This window comes from Meriones unguiculatus, chromosome 6, assembly GCF_030254825.1.
Source record: "Meriones unguiculatus strain TT.TT164.6M chromosome 6, Bangor_MerUng_6.1, whole genome shotgun sequence".
NCBI lineage: Eukaryota > Metazoa > Chordata > Mammalia > Rodentia > Muridae > Meriones > Meriones unguiculatus.
The window spans coordinates 121,343,022-121,364,664 of record NC_083354.1 but is presented as its reverse complement, the minus strand read 5'-3'; the positions used below and the strand labels follow the sequence as shown (position 1 = coordinate 121,364,664).

The 21,643-nt window shown below is 41.4% G+C and overlaps 1 protein-coding gene across 1 annotated transcript in view; it reads left to right on the top strand.

Annotated features, from left to right (window-relative positions):
* The first annotated feature begins 809 nt into the window (after positions 1-809).
* Tox (thymocyte selection associated high mobility group box) overlaps positions 810-21,643 on the top strand; it is a 309,256-nt gene continuing 288,422 nt past the window's right edge. The window contains exon 1 of the mRNA XM_060385956.1: positions 810-947. Coding sequence (XP_060241939.1) covers positions 846-947 — 102 coding nt within the window. The 5' untranslated portion in view covers positions 810-845. The remainder of the gene's footprint in view (positions 948-21,643) is intronic.

Here is a 21,643-nt window from a genome sequence, read left to right as displayed (position 1 = left end):
TCAGCCGGTGCTCCGACTCTCCAGCCCCTTTGTGTGATTTCTTCCACCTCCGCGGCACCCACCCCGGGGGTGCTCGCTGGGGCATCGCGGACGCTGCCCGGGGGTCCCGCCACTACTGCTCACACCCCCACACCCACCCTCGGACCCTTGTGCTCCTCCTGGTCCCCGGCCCCCAACAGTAACCTCCCGGCCACGGTCTCCCGCTGTCGGCAGTCAGCCCGCCAAGGCGCTAGTCTCCTCCGGTCCCCCATCTTCTCCCCGATCTCCCCCAAACCAACCAACCAACCCTCCCCCGCCTCCACCCTCAACTCCCTCATCCCAGGCCTCCTGTAACGTGGAGAAGAGAAGAAAAAAACTAAAAGCAGAGCAGGGCAGAGTCTCCAATAGAACGCCCAGGACCTCGAGCCCGAGCGCGAGCGCCGGGCGGCGAGGGGCGCGGGAGGCGGGGATGGGATGGGGCGGCGGGCGGGGGGGACAATGAGCGCGTGAAGTTACCTGCCCGGCGGCGGCGGGCCCGAGAGCGCCGGGGCCGAGCGGACCGAGCAGGCTGCGCGCTCGGCGTGGACGGGTGCGCGCCGCGGCTCCGGGGGGGAGAGTTGAGCGCTTTTCCACCCTCTTTTTTTTTTCTTTTTTTTTCTTTCTCTCTCTCTTTTTTTTCTCCTCTTCTTAAACAAACCACAAACGGATGTGAGGGAAGGAAGGTGTTTCTTTTACTCCTAAGCCCAGACGCCTCTCTCTGTTCCGTCTAAGCTTTTTTTTTTTTTTTTTTTTTTTTTTTTTGGCCGAGCACTTTTTTTTTTTTTCAAAAAGGAAAAAGAAAAGGAGTTGCTTGATGTGAGAGTGAAATGGACGTAAGATTTTATCCACCTCCAGCCCAGCCCGCTGCTGCGCCCGCCGCTCCCTGTCTGGGACCTTCTCCCTGCCTGGACCCCTACTATTGCAACAAGGTGAACGTCTCTCTGCTTTTGTCTGCACGGATTCTGGCGGCTCGATCCCGGGAGGGGGGCGGCGGTGGCCGGCTCGCGACGGGGCCGGCCGGCTGGGCGGACTGGGCCGGCTCGCAGAGGCCCGTCCCGGGCGCGCTCGGTCGTAGCCCGCGGCGGCTTGGAGTGCGCTGGGGTAGTAAATATTATCGAGCAGCTCCAGGGGTTTTGCCAAACAACGCGATTGTGCGGAAAGTGACACGATTTGCTCGGATTCTTTCCTTCCTGCTGTTCGTCACTAAGGATCCCTGCTTAGGTTTGCCGGGAGACATTTAAAAAGAGAGAGAGAGAGCGCGATGGAGAGAGAAAAATCCACGGAATACTTTGGGGGTGTGTCTGGGGTCTGGGAACTGAGGTAGAGTAGGAGAATTCACTTTATTTCCTAGTTCCTTCTTCTCCCGTTCTTGGACAGCGGGGACTCGTGGCATCGCTTCCTTGCTCCAGATCACTTGCCAGAGGAGCAGCCAGGAGTCGGGGTACCAAGACCCCGGAGGCTCCGGCGTTCCCCGCACCGGGAAAATTATTCTATAACTCTTTTGTTTTCTGCTCTGGCAGCAGAGCCGGAGTTCCGACGCTGGCCCTGGTGGCCCAGGGCTCAGTGGGCTAGCCGAATGGTGATTTGGGTCAACGGCTCTCGTTTGGGGTGCGTAGAAAAATAGCAAGTTTACTGGAAGCCAAGCTAGCGCTTCGCGTTCAAGTGGAAAGCTCGGATGCTGGTCCCCCTCCTGAAGCTGGGTCCCTGGCTGGGCTGCACCACAGTGGGCTAGCCACCAGTGCAAGGGCCACTCAGGACTGGAGATAGGCATTTCATGATGGTGACCCAGAATGAAAACACCGGGGAAGCTGCTCCAGAGCCCGGTTTGGCCCAAGGATAGGACAGTCAGGGGTTCCCAGAGAAGTCATTCCTCTCCTGGCTTCATGCAGGCAAAACCAGAGAGGGACAAGAAGGGATGGGACCCCCACCCCCATCCCCCAGAGCAGCCACAGGCCACATCGCTCCTCGCCCGGGGCTTGTTGGACGAGTCTAAGCAGTCCTGGCTGATAGAGGTTGGTGGAGGGGGCTCTCTGAAATGCGTGGCGGCTGCGGGCGTTTAGGACGCGCCCCCCCCCCCCTCGCACCCCTAGTTCTGGCTTGATGATAAAAGCACCAGATTATCCCAGTCCCTTCAGGCACTTCTCATTGACTTGTAGGTGAATTCCACGGGAAAAGTCGCTGGGACCCCCAACGTTTGTCTCCTGAGGGGGCATCACTTTTAAATGTGATGTAGGGGTGTTTAGCAGAAGGTACCCCTAGCCCTTGGGCTCCGTACCAGGAGACAGGCTAGTAGCTCTCAGTTTTGGACACACATACACACAGCTGTGAGTTACAAGAGCTACAGACATCACCCTGTGGAGAAGCAATTGGGTGCCATGTCCACTGTAACACTCAGTAAAAGAGTTGTGTGCAAAGGAGGTTAGAAGTTAGACAAGAGGGTAAAATAGAAAGACTAATACATATAAGGAGCTCTTGAGCCAGGGGCAAGTTGAAAGGTACTGGGAACTTCAGCAGTCACAGAGGAGTTGGTGAAATGAAGTTTTACTCATTGCTGGTAACAACATTTTTGCAGCCAAAAATCTAATCTGACTTTAAAACCCAATGTTTTGTGCTTGTTACTTTTTTTTTTCTTATAAGAAGAATACTATTACTTTTTTTTTTCCTTTAAAGTAGCAGGTCTGTCTTGGAGATTAAAGACCTGTTTTATAGTTGTTACCAGAATCAAAAGATCAGCACCATTTTTGGCAATAAAACCCTAGAAGTCTCATTACATTTATCAGAGAATTTAGACTCCAAAAAAGAAGGTAATGATTTGAATACGCATTTCACTCGTCATTCTTGTGATAGTGGGGTCAGATTTAATTTAAAAGTTAAATGCTTTGGAAAATCAGGAATTACTTCAATATATTAAATCATTTTCCAATTAAGTGCCTTAAATAATTTCAGAGGGTTGTGCTGTGAATTGAATAAATTAATTTTGAAAGTCTTCACCATTTCTTTACTAGCTCATTGAAGTTCCTTTTAAGTCATCCTGTGTGTAAGAAGCAAACTGTTCTTTTTAAATGCAAATTAGCCATCCTTTCTATAGACTAGTTGCAAGTCTTCTATTTAACTTACACAGGGAATAATGGATTTTTAAAAATGCAAAGTCATAAGACTTGTTTCTTCTAGTAGAAAAAGACCTCATGGAAAGGTTTCTCCAGGGACTCTTCCCCTGCCCATCCCTGTGTCACAGTCTATCAAATATATTTGTCACTGATCCTTGATTGTATTAAACATACTGAGAAGGTTTCAAGGTCCCACAAAGCCCAGGCACTTGTTCCCTCCTCCACCGTGATTTGCATTGGTAGAACATTCTTGCCTAGATCCACTGTTTGAATTGCTTGGGATTCGGTCAATTAGTGCTCATTTTGCAGTGGTGTGTAGAGATGTGGAAGAAGAGGAGAAGTTTGGAAAGGTGAAAAAAAGAAATCCTAATCTATATTTAGAAAAATCCAAGTTGAATCAGACTTCCCCATAGAGACAGATTGCAAAGTAAACCTGCTTTCCTTCTGAGATGTAATGAATATGCAGCTTATTGGAAATAACAGTCACTTTGTTGGGTTATTTGTTTCTAACAGGTTGATAAGATCATAAATTACTAATTATCTTTATTTGAAACCTGTCAACACATTACTGTTTAGAGTTGGTGTGCTGAATCCCAGGGGAACCATAACTTTCTGTGCTTTGGTGCCTTACAACTGTAAATATAGTTTTCCGGTGGCAATTTTTTTTCAATGTCAGAAGAGACCCTAATTGAGAAAATGAATATCCTCTTTCTGAGCTTTTCTGAATTGAAATGTAGGTTGTTTGACTCGGCTGACACTTCCCAGCCCCACTGCTCTGTACATTGCCAAGATGTTAGTTAGATTTTTCAGTTAATAAACTCTGTAGGAGGCACATTTGGAAGCAGTTTTACCCAGTGCTCTTTTGTAAGAGCGCCGTACATGATGAACAAATCACGCTGCAAACTGGCCTTCACTTCGCATAGCCTGTTGGGGGAACAAGGCAAATGATGTCGGTTACAGCAAGTGCACGAGGCACCTCTTTCCTTATACAAACTGCCAGAACCGGTGGCCTGGTGTATGTTGTATGTAGGTCAGCTTTTGAGAAAGTAGTGGAGCTCAGAGACTGGCCAGAAGCATGTAGGCTGGAGGAAACAGCCTTCACTTCACATGGAACTGAAAGCACAGCTCCATTGTAGACATTGAGAGATGGGTACCAGAGCAGAGTTTCATCCAATTAGACTATTTTAAGTAACAGTGTATTCCTTAATTGAACTGAATGATACCAAAAGAAATTAGATTAAATGAGCTCCCAATTGGAGTTCAGTAGCAAAATATAGTCTTTTTTTTTTTTTTTTTGTTTCAGTTGAAGACGTCAAATCATCAGTTTGAACATATACCTACAGGGGTAATAACAGCTTTCAGTTTCTTAGTGCAGTGTCATTTCTAAAGACTGTTTTCACTGAGTTTATGCTAAAATGGGACAAAGACTTTTTTTTCATTTTTGCAATGATGTGACACATTCAGTTATTGCTCAGGATCTGCCCACATAAGGAGTGCTAATGCAATTATGTTATGGCTTAGCTAATGACAGGGATACTGACCTCCGCCAGCAGTGGGTGGGGAATCATAAGGTTTACTGCTCGCAGGGGCTGCTTATATGGGCTCATGTACTGAGTCTTCCATTGGTGGATCTAAAAACTGGGAGCCCTACACATAAACCCAGGCTTAATACTAGTTACATACCATATAAAGAATGGTGATTATTTGGAAATCCATGCCTTTATATTGCAATGAAAATGCAAAATGAATATTCCCTCTTTCCATGGGAGGAAGGACCATTTGTGGACAGATGTTACATCTGTGATAACTTTTAAGTAAAATGTCTAATCACCTTTGGATTTATTTTCCTTCTTTCATTGTATTATGCATTGTATTTTAATGTGGCAGAACCCATCATGCCTAAAATGCAGGACGTGCAAGCACACTGAGATGGAGCCATTATCTCTATTTTGATGAATAAATGTAAGAAGAAAGAGAAGGATAGAAGAAAGGGATAGAACAGGAAGAAAGGATGGAAGGGGAAAATTGGAAGAGTCGTAGGCAATTAGTTCATCATAATTGATTCGTCTTGTCCATAACTACTAGAACTTCTGTCAATATGTTTCCCTGTATATTTATATTCTGTGTGCCATTTGCATAACTAAAGCTTCCTTGGAGTTATATGGGCTAGAACTTTCTACAAGTTGAAGAATTTATAGACAAGAAAGAGCATAAACCAAGAAATTGTGTCATTTGGAACACTAAATCTTATAGAACACAAAACCTTTAAATGTCGCTATCTTGACTTTGTGAGATATTTTAGTGTCACCAAGCCCAGTTTTTAAATGTGCCAAAAATTATAGTTATGAGGTCTGCAGAGATCTTATGTTACTTTAACATAGCTTATGTGGCTAAGTATTTTAAAAGTTACTGGATGGTAATATTGAGACTTGATAGTTTTCTTAGGTATAAAACCTGAAGTAACACTTAATATGTATGTGTAACATAGGGTTGAAATTATTTTTGTGATGAGCTTGTTAAGAAAATAAGAACAAGACAGGGATGAAAATAAATTTGGAACCTAAAGAAGTAGGGAAATCCATGCTGTTCTGGTGTATGGACTGTTTGTGGTGGTCTTTTCACACTATTTTGTATGTGTGGTGGGCTCAGTTCAGGAAGAATAACCTAGGATACTGGAGGAGAGGAATATATGTTTGGGTCCTAGGCTTTTCATATCCTATCTCACAGCCCCTCTCCACTGCCTCACTGCTTGAACAGCCCTGGCCTGGATAATGTCCCACCCCTTCTTAACATGAGCCCCTGATACTCTGCTCTCTACTCTCAGGCCTCCTTTGCAAGCCTTTGATTTGATGTTCATGGCTGCTTTGTTCCCCTTCCTGTTAACCTCATCATTGTCATCATCAGGTTAACCTATCTGTTCTTCCTGAAGGTTCCTGGTTGTATTTTATAGCTAATCAGAACTGGCCCTTACTTTTTAAAGTCCCAGTGTCCTCCCCCACAGCCGCCATCTAGCCTAACACTCGTACTGTAATAGGCCAAGAAACCCAGATATGGTGCTGTAGAAGAGAAGTAATTGTGGCTGCTTTTTCTAGGCCATCATCTTGCTACTATTACCCAATAAGCTTAGAGCTTAGAGCACACTAGGTGAGGCTCATCCTAAGTAAGAAAGCTTCTGTAGGACTCAGTATAGAGATAAGGCTTTGAGTGACCCTTACTTGACACACACATGAGGTGAGGTGCGATACGCTTCCGGAGAGAAAATATTTATCATTTGCATATATTCCTATAAGAAACACTGAAATGGGAAGAGTTAACCCTGCAGAGTCTATTGAACTAATCACATCACATTCAGATCCTGTAACCACTCTGAATTTTAACTGTCTGAATGCTAATCTTGACTTTTTCCAGAAAATCTCATGTAGGAGTTGTGTTTCATGTCTCAATGAATATGAATTACAATTATCACGAACTGGTTAAACACTTTTAATGATTTACCTTTAAAAAGATCTTTAAGTATTGCTTAGAAAAAACTCGGGCAATCAAATCCTTCCTTGTGGAAAAAGGAAGACTGCAATCCACCCTTAGCCAGAGATACTTTGGCCCCCAACCGTATTTCTTGGCTGCAAGAAGCTTTTATTTGAAGTGTTTAGGCACAATACTTGTTTATTTAAGTTGAATGTTCAATTTTTTTTCCAATTTTAAAGATACCATATTTTTTTTTCTTGCATTTGCTTTTCCTTGAGTTGTTGACTTACTTTTGGTGAGTCTTCTCTGAATGTGTTTTCAGTGTCAGTAGTCCATGATTTGCTTTGGTTGGTAGTGATTTGCTTTCATGGAATCTGGCATGTCAAATGGATCAGCTTACATCTGCTCTAATGAATTTGAAAATTTTTGTTCTAACCAACTCCTCTATATAAGTTTTATTCTGAAGAGCAATTTCTCATTAAAAACAGGCGAGTTGTAGACTGCTTAGAAATGTGGTTTACAGTGGAAGTGCCAACAGACTGTTCATTACAACAGTCTTTCCATCACACTTGGTGATGTGCAGGCAGCGTTAACCCGCATGAACTTTTCCCGGTTCCAGCATGCGTTTCCCTAGCACCTTCCTATACAGGATGGGCCACTGTACTGCTATGTGCTTGGACAGTCGCAGCAGTGGAAAAGGAAAGGGCAAGGCCCTTCCACAAAGAAACTTCTGTTCTTTCACAAGGAAGGAAGCATCATTTTCCCAGCCCTCTTCAGCCTGATCTCTGAAACGTTTGCTTCACTTGATCAAGAAGTTTGAAGATAAGTTTTGAAGCCAGGCTTCAGTTTCCATTTCACTCAGGGAAAAAAAAAATGATCACAGGTGTGTGTTTACAGTCTGAAATGTTGAGACACCCATGAAACTATGAATTATTTTCTCTTGTCCATTTTTTTAACTTAGAAGTTTTCAGTGTTTCTGCTTTAGCCAAGTGTCTGTTTCTTTTACACTGTCTTTTACAAAATCTATATTGAAAGGATTCCTAATGAAATGAAGGCTCTGTTGGCTGGTAAGAGACCTTTGCCAGCGGCCAGGAACATATGGTATGTTTTGAGAAACCACGTGGATTTATAAGTAACATGTGTCTGATCCATAAGAGTGACGAAATGCCCTTCGACCGAGGTCATGGGTGCCACTGTCCGTGTTCTCCTCTCGGGAGAAACTGTGATTTCACAGTATTTGTGTAGTGTTTGGGTTTGTGAGTGTGTTTCTGTACTCGTGGTCCTCTATTTCTGGCCATAAATTCACAGGAGACTTTATCCTCACTGGCAGACTCCATCAATCAATGTGTACAAGAACAGCAATTAAGGAAATCATCACAGCTACTGGGAATCCCTGGTGGTTACTCCCTTTTAAGAAACTTAGCCATATTTTGGGGGGTGGGGCAATGCTTTTGAATGCCAGGGCTTTAATTGGACATATGTTATAACATAGTAGATGAGAGAACTGGGTGTTTTTTTTTGTTTCGTTTTGTTGTGTTTTGAGGAAAACTCCAGGCCTTTCTCAAGAAAAGACTTCTTTTTGTTGGTAGTTTGGGAAGAAACCTCATAAGCCCAATTTCATTTAGTTCTAGGTGAAACAAACCCAACAATGAGTGGGTGTGATTCCCTCCTGCCCTGCTTATCATTGTCTGAAGAAGTCTGACTTTGTTCTGCAGCTGGCTAAAAGTTCTGATACTAAAACCCTATGCCCCAGGCTTCCATATATCCAAGATAGAAAATAACTTACCTTGGAATCCACCAAGCCTCGTGTGAATTAAGAAGCCGATAGATAGAAATAGACTGTTCTGTGATCCTTTGGTAAAAAAGACTCAGTGCTTTAAAGGATGGTAGGCTGTAGCAAAGCGGTTCTCAGCCCATTTCTGTTTTTCCTACTCTGATGGAAGTGTTCTCAAAAGTTTCAAACCAGTGACTCTTTTGCATGCTAGTGAAAGAGATAAAATCTTTGGAGGGCAGAAGAGAAAACCATAGAGAAGGGATCTGAATAGGTACAGTTTGTGATTCCTTCCCTCAAATATTGGTAAGCCTCTCTGGGAAAGTTTCTCCTCCTCCTCCTCCTCCTCCTCCTCCTCCTCCTCCTCCTCCTCCTCCTGCTCCTCCTCCTCCTCCTCCTCCTCCTCCTCCTCCTCCTCCTCCTCCTCCTCCTCCTCCTCCTCCTCTCCCCTCCCCTCCCCCTTCCCTCCTCCTTCTCCTTCTCCTCCTCCACCTCCTCCTCCTCCTTCTGCTTCTCCTTCTTCTTCTTCTTGACAATCAGAATCCTTGTACCTAATTAGAAAGATACAATGTATGCCATATCTCCATTGTCAGAAGACAGAATAAAATGTTGCTGTATCTGCATTGCCAGAGATAGGATAAAAAGTTAGAACAACCCAAGAGGAAAGTTCCTGACTTCAGAGAATCAAGTTTACCTCTCTGCCCTTTCCTTTGATAAATGAGTCATGTATTTACAGTATATGAATTATGGATTAGCAAATGGATCAATTGTGTCTACAGAAATTACAGTTGCATTGGAAGAATATCTGTATACTTCCTGATTTCCTTAAGTCTTTAACTCAATGAAATGGTTAACTTAAAGAAGAGTGGGTAAAGTTTTGCATGCATTGGTATCTTCTCAACTTGGTGAATACCAGTTCTTTTTGAAGCCAGTACTCCTCAGCCTAAAATGCCAGGAACAATTGTATAAAGAGAAATGTTAATAATAAAGAAGCAAGATAACCTTTCAACAAAAGTATATTTTATCATTTGGCAGATGCAGTCATGAACATTAATCATAGAAACCTGCAGATAGTAGAAGCTTAATATCAAAGCTAATGATTTATTTTATGTTAATGACTTTCTGCTCAGGCATAAAAGACTGCTCATAATGGACTCTCAGAGCTATGTTCAGTTACTAAGGCTAATGGGATAATCTTTCCTCTCCCAAAATTAAGCTTTTGAAATAAATTATGCTGTTATTTTTCAAGGTAACTCTAAAAAATTTACCACAAAACCAATCTTTTAAGAACTGCTTAAAGTAATAAAAAGAAGGGGGTTGGGGAACCCCAGCAAAGCTTTTGCAGTTTGTGAACAGTCTTCCTTAATTGGAGAAAAGAAAGTTTTCATGAATGCTAACATCACTGATCCTGTAATACTAGAAGATTTTAAAATCATACTTGTGTATGTAGCACACTCTGCCTTTTGGGGAGTGCGTGTCACACACACCCCAAGAGAACATGTTTTTCTTGTCCATGACCAGCCAGTAATGAGCCAAATGGTACTACGACGTTGGAATATTTCACTGAGACGTTTTGAAAATCATGTTTACAATTAGTTATAACCAACATTATAGTTCAATAAGAGATAATTTGCCTGTTAAAGTTTACATAATGTGCTAATCATGTCTGGTGGTTAATAAAGGCCTCCTACTCACTCCCCTGATGGCTATAAAAGGCTATTATATTCGTGGTAGCAGTTCAGGTACAGCTGCTGCGTGTTAATAATGCATCATTGTCCCACTAATCAACACAGCAAAGGTCATCACCCCTAAGCACCTAAACTACCTATCCTCTTTCCAAAATATTTATTAAGACCTTCACAGCGAGGCTGTTCATTTTCCTTGGCCTCTAGTCAGTTAATTCCACTCCAAGCTACTTGTGTGGCAAAGGTTTTGTTAACTAAGCTAGGTCATAGAAGAGATTAATATATATTTATACTAATCTTCTCCCATAAACATGTTTCCATTTCCACAGTCATTGAGTGAATTAGTGTCTGATTGTAACAGCCATGAGCCCCTTTGTAATCAAGTAAGTGCACACCAAAGTGAGGAGAGTCAAACTTTACATGTCATTTAAGAAAACCTTTAAGAGTAAAACAGCTTTTGTGTAACCAGAATTATTTTGCATTCTTAGAATAAATCAGGGAAGTGGAAGAGATATTTATAATATAAAGAGAAATTAATTAATACTAGCCTATAGACCTGAGGCAGTAGTGAGATACTGTTTTCAGTTGTTCTTTTGCATAGGAAAATGATACTGGTAAAAACTTCCTAAGACGTATTTTCTGCATGCAAAGATTATATTCACATGGGATTTGCACTTTGTTGGAAAATTGTGCAAATCAGGAAGCCAGCATTTATCTGCATTAAAATTAGGCAGAAAATAATTCATAGGCATAGCTATAGCCTCGTCATCTCCCTGCCCTCTCTGACTGTTCATGTAACATAACCCTTGTTCTTGTGTCCTTTGAGAGAAGAAAAAGTGTTAAGCGGATAAGACCTCACTTTCTCATATTGTATCATTGTTTTCTGGCTTTTGTTATTTCATTTTGATAACCTTGAGTGCGAGTGAGTATGTGTATGAAAGGGAGAGGGAGAAAAAAGAGAGGGAGGGAGAGGGAGAGAGGTACAGAGAGAGATCTTAAATGTTTTCAGAGGAGAAAAAAAACAAAACTGTTTTCATCATCAAGACTGCTAGTGGGAGGAGCTTCCACGGGGGAAACCGAGTGTACAATGGTGCATTTGTCATGCTTTAAATATATAATGCCTACAATCAAATATGTACAGACACAGTTGTGATCTATGAAGTCCCTGGCTCAGTGCCATTGTTTGTAGTCTCTATGGTTGTCATACATTGTTCTTTGCACATCAGACCCTTACAGCAGAATTTGACACAATTTCTAGCTTTCAGCTCTGCACCATTTTCTTTGCACAGTACACATGAGTTTGACAGGGTGTGTGGAGGACAACCCTGGCAAGCAATTGATATTTTGAAGTGGCAAGCGTTTCAGCAGCTGCCTGCTTGTGAAAAGGGAATGATAAGATACACTGTATTGTTAGTTTCAGGGAAAGCATTAAGGTTTAAGCTCTGTAAAAATGTACACATTATTCGTCAGTGGCAGAGCAAGTCTTTTATGTTTTCAGAGCTTACCTCTCTGGCTGATGTGAACTACAATGACATTGGTCAGTAAATGAATAGGAGTACTTTGAATTTGAACTGCTGCCAATTTTGCACCAACAAAGGAACTGACAAAAGAAAGATTTTATGTGAAATGCAAAGCACACGCAATGTTTGGGGGGTGGGGAAAAAGAAAGCAAAGCAAGAGAAAAGAAAACCCACACTAAAACCCACATATTCTTTAATATATATTTGCAAGGAAGCCAAATAGTTAAGACACATCTATTTTTCATGGCTCATCAGCTCGAACCTAAGCTGTTTAAAAACCTGTTGTATACACACAGGCTTTCAGAATACGATCATATAGAATGGAGAGTGTTTTTCTAAACATCTCACTGAGCCCTGGAGGCCTGTTGGCAGAGTATCACAGTCACCCACTGCTGGAGCCCCCGATTCTCTGTCTCTCTCTAGTAGTGGGAAATTGTGCTTTAATCAGTTATGGCACTTTCAGTGTGTAACGTTCATTAGCAAGGCAATTTGTCATGACTGTTAATGGTAGGATGCAGTCATTCTCTAACCCGCGTAGCCTGATAAATAAAGAGACAAATATTTCAGCATCTGATAGTGTTAACTTGTTTCAAATTTGTAATCCAAGGTTAGTTGCTCAAAACAGACACAGCTGCAGACTAACAAGCATCCTGCATTTGGTTTTCCTGCACTGCTTTATGGATTTAGGGCTTTAAAGCACACTAAAGGAGTATTAGGAAGGGCATTTTGGGTTCAGTGTTCAACAGAAGCTAACTTATGAGCAGAGTTCCTTCTAGGTTCACCTGGAAAGAATTTATGTGCATAATATTTTCTATAAAGCTCCATAAATTGGGAGTTTTGATGGGTACAGTATTTCTCACCTGCTACATAATTCTCCTCGTGATTATAAAACTTACTTCTCCATTTGGTTAATAAACTAGATGGTCACTTTTCATGTGGATTTAGAGTCCTGATCTAGTTCGAAAGTTTTAAAATTTAACTGCAAACCGTCCATAATAAAGTAGAAATAGGAAAGAAGTATTTCCTTTAGCAGTGTAGTCTGTAGATCACTGCTCATGGTTCTAAACAGGAGAAAAGGATTTTAAAGATTCCCCCAAGGCTAGGATTTTTTTTTTTAACATAGTCTCTGTTTTCTAGATATGACAGCATATAGCTTTCCAGATGCAATCTTGTTGACATTTTCATTTTTAATGAAAGAGTCTAGCCTTCAGAGCCTAATGATTTCTTAGAACAGAGCTCGTTCTTGCTAGTAAGAAAAGCTGCTACTGTTTAAGTTCCTGTGGAGCAGCCCGCTGGTACGCTTCACTGAATGTTGTCAAAAAGGTTTTCCTCATGATTGACAGCCAGCAAGAATGTGAATGGAGATTTTAATTGCGTATCATGTGTACATATCAGAGTGAATTCATGACTCTGCTTAGCTCCGTATCTCTCCAGGTCAGCCGTGCCAAAAAAAAAAAAAAAAAGCTCTTTCATGTGCAATTTCCAAATGAGAAAGGTGTGTGTATGTGTGTGTGTGTGTACATGCGTGCATGCTAAAATCATGTGTTATTCATTTCTGAAGTGAAACACTTGTATTCTCTTAGCTTCAGAGATTGAAAGTAGAACAAAAACTATTTAGAGATTTCTTTCTTTTACTCTGCACTTATAATATGCTTGGATGATGCGAATTCTTCTAAGCTACAAGTTGGGGGCAGTCTGCCAGAACATGTTTTTCTCGTGGCACTTGCTCTGTGATGTGTTTCTCTTACTCTGCTCTCACTAGCCCTCCCGAACAGTACTTTGAAAAAAAAATTAAAATCCTAAGCCAGTGGGAAAATGTACTGAAGTCAGTCACTTGCCTGAAGGGACTGAAGGTTGAGACAACACAATGCATTTGCTGAGCTATGGAAGATTCATACTTACTTGAATTTTTAAATGACATCCGTAAACCTATCAGTGTTATTTTTCAAAATACTCCTCTTTGGTTGGTGACATAGAAGGTAGGGTTTTATTTATGATAATCACTTCTTTTCAAGATGCACTAATGGGCATATTCTACTATCTTCAATGATCTATGATATGATACGTATATGATTTTAAAGTGGAATAAAAGTTTCTTTGTAAGGTTGCTTTAGCTACAGTAACCCCAGGTGAATCAAGATCTTATTAATATAAAAGCATAAGAGACTTTTTAAAAATATATTTTTGGAGACAGGGTCTCACTCTGTAGACCAGGCTGTCCTTGAACTCAACAGAGATCTGCCTGCTTCTGCCTTTAAGAATCTGCTGAAATTCTTAAAGCATGCACAGTCTGCAGTTTTTCATTTGATGGGCTGTCAAAGTTTGGTCCTTGGATAGTAGATTTAGAAAAAGGTACATTTCCGTGTCTTTTTGATTAGTTAAGGAAAAGGCCAACAACAAGCCATGTTCAGTATAACTGTAATAATGAGGAGGAGGAGGATTCCGAAAGAATGGTGACCTCACAGCCTTAGCATGCCCCGAGGGGACTTAACCTTCTGCCGGGCTCTGAAATATTACCTCAAAAAATTTTAGGACCTAATAAATGGCCACTGATTATTCATCTTTGCTCTGCTGTGTGGGTGGTGGCTAAATGAAAGCACTACTGTGCCTTTAAGATGCCAAAGAAAACTGTTGTGTTTTTGTTTGTTTGTTTGGTGTTTGTGTTTTGTTGTTGTTGTTGTTTTGGTTTTGAATGGGGTAACATTTTCCTAGTGCTCTGGAAGACTCATTCTTTTTCCTGAGAAATCAGGCAAGAGGGAAAATATATACATGAACAAAATGAAAAGTGTTCAGCTGTATGTGCTTCAGCTGATAACTCTGGAAATGAACTTCATCAAGCAGAGACCATAGCAGTAAAAGCATTCCAGTCATTTCTATGTTGGCTGCTGCCCTTGTGCCCCAGTGCCATTTCCATCTAAGCTCTCGTGTTCAGGTTGGCCTGGTGCAGATCCCGTATAAACACTTGCACACAGGTGAAACTGGATGTTTCAGCATAAGTAGACATTTTATTTGGAGCACAACCATGATATAGCTTTGGTCATCCTTATTCATTGTGAGAAACTGACGTATTTACTGATCACGATGGGAGGTAGAACCTTGTTTTGAATGTGAAGGGGACAAGAGAGAGGCTGAGGGACAGGTAAGATCTGGCCCCAGCTGGATCTTAGAAGAACACAGGTAACTATGTCACTGTCACAGCAAAACCCGAGGTTACAGATGTGAGGGTCAGAAAAGAGACAAGGAATTGAGGCTGGAGGACCCCCGGTGGCTTCCTGCAGGAGGCAGCATTTCAGCTGACCTTAAAATTTGGTTGGCAAAGAGGAGGAAAATTACTTCTGGCTTTTGAATCGTGTTTTACACTTGCAGTTTTCCAAGTGACATGAGGCACCTTAAAAAAGAGAGAATGGAGTCTGAGGTTGCAGCTCAGTGGTTGGGTATATGCTTAGCCTGCCTGGGGCCAAGCCTTTTGCACCTAAACAAAGCCAATCAAACCAAACAGTCAAAAACTCTAAAGAAACCAAACAGAGCAAGCTTTTTGAGGCTAGAAACACACAGTGTCACAGCTAGGGAACAGAGGAAAACCTACCTCTTGTCTTACATATTAAATCAACTCTACAAAATACTAAGATCTAGCCTTTGCTTCCTGCCGGTAAGAAGGAAGTGAGAGAATGTAGGGAGTGACAGAAATCTGACTTTCTGAGTCAAGCATACCTGCTAACTACCTGCGTTATCAAAGGCTTTTCTCTAGTAAACAGCTATAATAACTCTGGCCAGAGGATGCCAAACACTGAAAATGAAGAGAGACATGGAAGAGGTATGAATCCCAGGCTAAGGAAGGCAGGGCATTTGATATGGTAGGTTAAACTGCTGGACTGAAGTTATGGACTGAGAGCTCTGAAAGGAGAATTGGGTCTAGCTAAGGGGAAGGGCTCCTTGGAATGAGAAACACTCTCAGAAGTAGGAGCAGTTGGGGACACATTAACCTAAAAAGAATGAGACAGGGGAAGGTGGGGTGAAAGGCAAATTCTTAGTGTCAGTGGTCTGATGTTTGTCCCTGTTAAGAATGTACGTACTAAGAACAGAAGTTCACACAGGCAATCCCAGCATTGGAGATGTTAAGGGAAGAGGATTATGTGTTCAGGGTCAACATGGGAAAAAAAATGGGGGCAGGGGAGACTCAATTCTTACATTGAGTCACATGCTAGATGAATGATTGTGCCTTGGACTAAGTTTTGACTACTTTTCTAGCTATAGATGACTGACTAATTTTAGAAGTTTTCTACTTTAGTCACAAGGTGGAGTAATGCTCTCCACGGCACCATCTTATGTGTGAGAGTACTTTTGATTGCTAAGTCCAGATATTGGTAACAATAGGAGTGTTTTATGTGGTATTCATAGTATAACCAATGAACAGATTAGTTAATAACCATTGTAGTTATGGTGTAATATTTACTGACATTCTTAGTAAGAGTTCAATTGAAAGTTTTGCTTATTGGTAACTATTAATATTAGCAAAAGAAGGCAGCGTATTAAGGTGCCCAGATGTGCTCAGAATTCTCAGTCAACATTTTTGTATCTGACAGTTTTCTGGTATCTACTTGCACAGTCTCACATTTTTCTACTGAAACAGCTTAATGGTGGGAAAGAATTTCTGTGTAGAGGGGCTGGAGGAGGAAGGACAAAGAGCCTCTGCCATTCATCTAGATAGCTTTGCATCTTGTGAGAAACGCATGGATTTTGCACAGTGGCTGCATGCCGCTCTGTGGCAGACCACTTCATTAGCATTCCTGAGACCCCAGCACTGAAGAAAAAGTGGGTGCCCTGTTAGCTCTGCAATGTACCCATAGCTATTTCAAGTAAGTTTATACTCGATATCACTTAGAATTTAGTTAACTACTCTACATTCTAGGATGCTGGCCCATTCTTCAGTACATGTTTTTCCTTTGATCGATGAATTTGAGAAGCGAAGAATGACACGGTGGTCTTTTGTGTGGTTGTTATTGAAATAATTAAGCTAAAGGACTTGTGTGACTTCTTCTAGGTTATCTTTCCCAAGAAAAATGGATGATTTCACTCATCCCAGCCCTTTTCCTTACCACCAGCTTTTCTCTACTACGGTTTGAAGAGAGGCAACGATGAAGAGGGAGGAAGTCAGATAGCTTAGATGTAGTTAGGAGGATAAAACGCCTTTAACACAGAAGGAAATGATGACGGCTTGTGATAGAGGAAGTTCTTCAAGTATGCTTTTGTATTGTTAGGTATCAGTACAGAACCTAACATTCTGGGAATTTAGAAAGTTCAAAGGAGAGGAATGTGAAGACATTGAAAGGGAAGTAATAGTAGAGGCTTTGGAGGCAAAGGACAGTGTGTGACCTAACAGATGACAAAGATGTTGAACACACACGTACCCTAAGCCCTTAAGCCTGGCTACTTTCACCTCATGTTGGTGTAATTTGTGACATGACTGCCATTAGCCTTTTCCTAGACTCTTTCCTACTTACGGGGCTCCTGTTTTCCCCCCCATCATCTTCACCATAAGGATACACCTGGGTAGAACTCTCAATATTTGGGAAGACAGGAACTCTGGCTAGAAGGATGGCATGGTAAATTCCAGGCGTGTGCATGGAAGATTTCCCAGGTGCTCTTCCAATATCTGAAACTTACACTATTAACTCGAAGTTCTTTTCTTTGGCCTTTTAAGCCCCTTTACCCCAGTTGGCCTTTATCTCTTCTTTGTAGCGTTTATACATGGATAAGCAGACATATATTACAAGTAGAAATTCTTAGTGACATAAATGTTTTGTCTCTAAGAAACTCATGATAGATTTTTAGATTTTTGCCTATATCCAAATCAGGATAAGTGTTTTATACTTAAAACATTTCAAAATTTTGCCTAAAATGGCAGGATGGAAAGATGTGCATCATTTATAACTACTGGTTATGGTATATATTCCCAAGTTCCCATTGGAACAGAACGAAACTGGATGACAGTGAGAAACAGATTCCATATACTTGATTCTAGATACTAAGATATATTTTTGGTGTTGGTAGCTTATGGCTGGTATGGACTCATTTCTGGAGAATAGGCTGGTATTTGTAAACCTAGCCAAGCATCACCTAGCGAACAGGTGAATTCTGAAAGACGTGTCAGGAGATTTCATCTGTAATCATTGTAGAGCATACTTATCATAGCTCCATCACCCAGTGATCATATCTTATGGGACCATCATGTTTGTGGCCTGTCATTGCAGAAATGTGGCTACATATACGTGTGTGCATAATTTGTTTGCTCACCAGATATTGTATGAGCAGTCATTATGTGGGAAGACCTGTGCTGAAATTGTGAGAAGAATAAACTAGTGTGCATTTGCAGAAGCCATTAGCTTAGACATAATCTAGGTGATGGTACTGAAAGGTGAGCATGAACCAAAAATGGACTAGACAATTTTAATATCCCCCATAAGTACTGTTACCACTGAATATGGCATGTCCCCACGTTCAGCTATGGATTTCCTTTCTTGGCTCCATTCATTCCAGGAGGCTAGATGAGAGGACTGAGAGCAGACACAGCATTTCTTGCCCTGTCTAAAGTCCTTTCAGGAAAGCAACTGGTGCCTAGAGGACACTCTGACTTGGTAACATAAGCCAATAGTGATCGTTTATGAGGTAGCCAAGAGAATTAATTTTTAAAAATAGAAATTCTAGTCACACAAATATTTAAGTCTTTGGAAATTTGAGCCAGGTATCATTCAAAAATAAACAACTGGGTTTATACTCAGTTTTTTTCCTTTGATGGAAAAACTTTGATGGATGGGCTGAGATCAGTTGCTCAACATTATCCAATGCCATTTTTTTTTATATTAGAAGCCATTCATAAGTTCAGGGTGTGTGTAAAATGGTAACATAATCACTGTTCATTTTGTTCAGGTTCATTATAATAGATTTCAAAAGGTAAACACCATTGCCCAGTTTAAATTTTTTTTTTTTTTTCTGATAAAGTCTCTGAATTCTGTGAGACAGGCATTGCAGGCTTATAAAATAATTCTGTGGATCTCATGTTTTCTTACCATCTCATTCCTTACCCTAATATGGTATGGAAGCAGACTGCAATTACACTTTCACAATTACTTTATTATACGGCTGAAATATACTCCCGAAGCTCTTATTACCTTTTCCAAATACCATTTGCACAGACCTGCTGATGGCTGTCAGCACTGCTTCCTCGGGACAATCAGCCATTCTTAGTGGGTTGTGTTTAAATTCAGAACACCACAAATAGAAAGCACCTCTCTCTCTCCTTGCTGATGAATTTTTAATGCTAAGCATTTATAATAATTCAAAGGACTTCATTACAACAGCATGCAGAATCAGGCCCGTGTGTTTTAGGATGTTGGATCTTTATTTGTGATCTTTGTCAAAGAGGAAAAAAAATGAAAACAACATGATATTAACAGTGTGCTTTTGTGTCTGTAGCAACCCAAGAATCACCATGTCACTGGGTTTGAGTATTTTTTTCCCCTAAAAAGAGGTTGTTTTAAGATTTCCTACTTCACATAATTTGCTCAAAAGCTCCTTCATTCTTCAAAATTGCATTTTACAGGGGGAAAAAAAAGATAAAGTTCCACCCCAGGTCTTTAAATGAAAGCTGAAATTCTATAGATTCTAGTATGAAATACACTTACATTAATAACAAAAATGCTAACCTTTCTTTTATATTACCAAGAGATATGTTTGCATGTTTTGTTGTTGTTTAAATTTAACACCTAACAACTGTAAAGACCCAGTTCTTAGGGTCTTCCAGAGTCTTCCAGAAGGAGGTTTGGCTGGCTTGAGCACCAAAGTACTATATACTTTTCCCTCTTCAATGAAGTTTATTTTTTCTTAACCATTTTATTTCACTCTCAAACCCTACCCATATTACAGCACCTTCATGTTAGTGCATCCTCCATAAAGTATGGCATTTAAAATGTAAATAATGGGAAATTACTAGAATGTAGTCACCTTATATGGTCTCTCTCTAATATCAACATTGAGCTATCGAAAAAATGAGAAATGGAAAAAAAGGAAAAGAGAAAGCCGGACACTGTACTGCATGCCTGTGGTCCCAGCACTCAGGGAGGCAGAGGCAGGCAGATCTCTGTGAGTTCAAGGCCAGCCTGGTCTAAGAAGTGAGTCCAGGATAGCCAAGGCTACAGAAGGAAGCCCTGAACCAAATGTGAATACCCTAGTTGTGCGTATTCTTGTAGGTCTATGATGTCAAATGTCCACAGGTTGTTTAGGATTGGCATGTAGCCGAACCACGTGTGGCTAAAGACAACTTGGGGTTATTGGAGTAGAAATGAGAAGGCCTTTTCTTAATGTATCATTACAGTAAGATGCCAAATTATGAGTGCTAACTTGGAAAAGAAATTCGGGAATCAGAAAGCCAGGATACCGCTGGAGGGCAGGTGTTTAGAGGATTCGGAGAGTTGGGAAGGACTCGGGGATTTTACAAGGCTTGAAAACAAGCCAAGAAACAGATTCCTGCTCCACTGGTATTTTATAGACATCATAACTAGAGTTCTTATGTTGCTGTCACAAATCCCAGCATTTCTGAGTCTATAGTAAGTGGGGAATGCGCAGACTTTCAGACTTGACCTGCCGCTTAGCAACTCACGCTGTTCCTTGCATACGCAGTAAAATCAGGATTCAAAGAGGCAGACTTCCTGACTTCAACAAGTTTTTCCTTTGGAAAAAAAGTGTGTGCAGTGGAGCATGCTTGAAATCCCAGCACGTGAGAGGCAGAGGCAGCCAGGTCTCTCTGAGTTTGAGGCCAGTCTAGTCTACAAAGGAGCCCTGGACAGTCAAGGCTACACAGAGAAACTCTCAAAAGAAAAGAAAAGTTAAGAAATGGGCAGAGAACACATACAAGTGAATCTCCTAGGAATTCTGATGAAAGAAATAAAATTTTTAGTATATTTCTGTGTGTGTGTGTGAGAGAGAGAGAAAAAAAAAATAGAGAAAGGAACCTTGCATAGCTTCCTGGGTCTTTACCGTTCAAGTTGTGGGCCCATTTTCATAGGTGTTCAAGGGGCAACGTTTTTGGATGCTTCAGTTCAGCTGTCCATTTCCCTCTGGCTCATTGTGAATCTCACACTTATTACCTTAGTGGCATCAAGATCCTGTCCCTTCCCCAAAGAGGCAATGCCAAGTCTCATTTATCTGTTGAAGCAAAGACACGTGATTTATTTTGATCAGCATTTAGAAACACCTTCATGTGGGATGAAGGATATGCTTTGGCAAACTTTTTCGGCAGCCACCATGGAGATGATGCTAAAGAAAATGTTTGTGTGGAAGACACAGGTCATAGTATATGATTGCCGCATGTTCACAAACCACCATGTTTACACATTCTACAACTTTGAGAGTAGCTGGTTTTCAGTTTCACATGAAAACGTCAGAGATCTCTTTACCGTCCTGAATAAACTCTTCCACCTGAAATGCTGAGATTTGTTACATCAGCCTCGGCCTCCTAACAATGATGGCTGGGAATGACTTGCCTGTAGCCTTTTGTGTTGAGGTGGTACATTAATCTTCATAGTCAATGACATATAGAAGAACGTCCAACAAGCATAAGGGAGCCTGACGCATCAGGGGGACTTCGGAGCCAATTTGTGGAGGACATCCTGCTTGGAAACAGGGCTGGAGAGATTGGAGGGATATTGGCCTCACCTGCATTGCCTCTGCTTCTTCAGCAGGAGCTACCCTGAGGTATTGAAGGTCTGCAGGGTGACTGAAGAGCTCCGCTCTTATGTACTTCTGGTTCTCTGGTGACCTTTCATTTTTTTTTTCTCCCAGATTGCCGGAAATGATCTTTTAACCATTGTTGGTAAAGCAGGACTCACATCAGCTTTGTTGTGGATTTCTGGGTTGAGTTTCAGGCTCTTAACTAAATTATAGACTCATAATTGATGTGTCTTGCAAGGTTTTAAGAGGCGCTTCTAAGATACTGCAGTGCAATTGTTGATAAAAGGAGAAAGGAACTGCCTTTCACCTTGGAGATGACAGAGACCCTGTCACGTACACGTCACTTTCAGC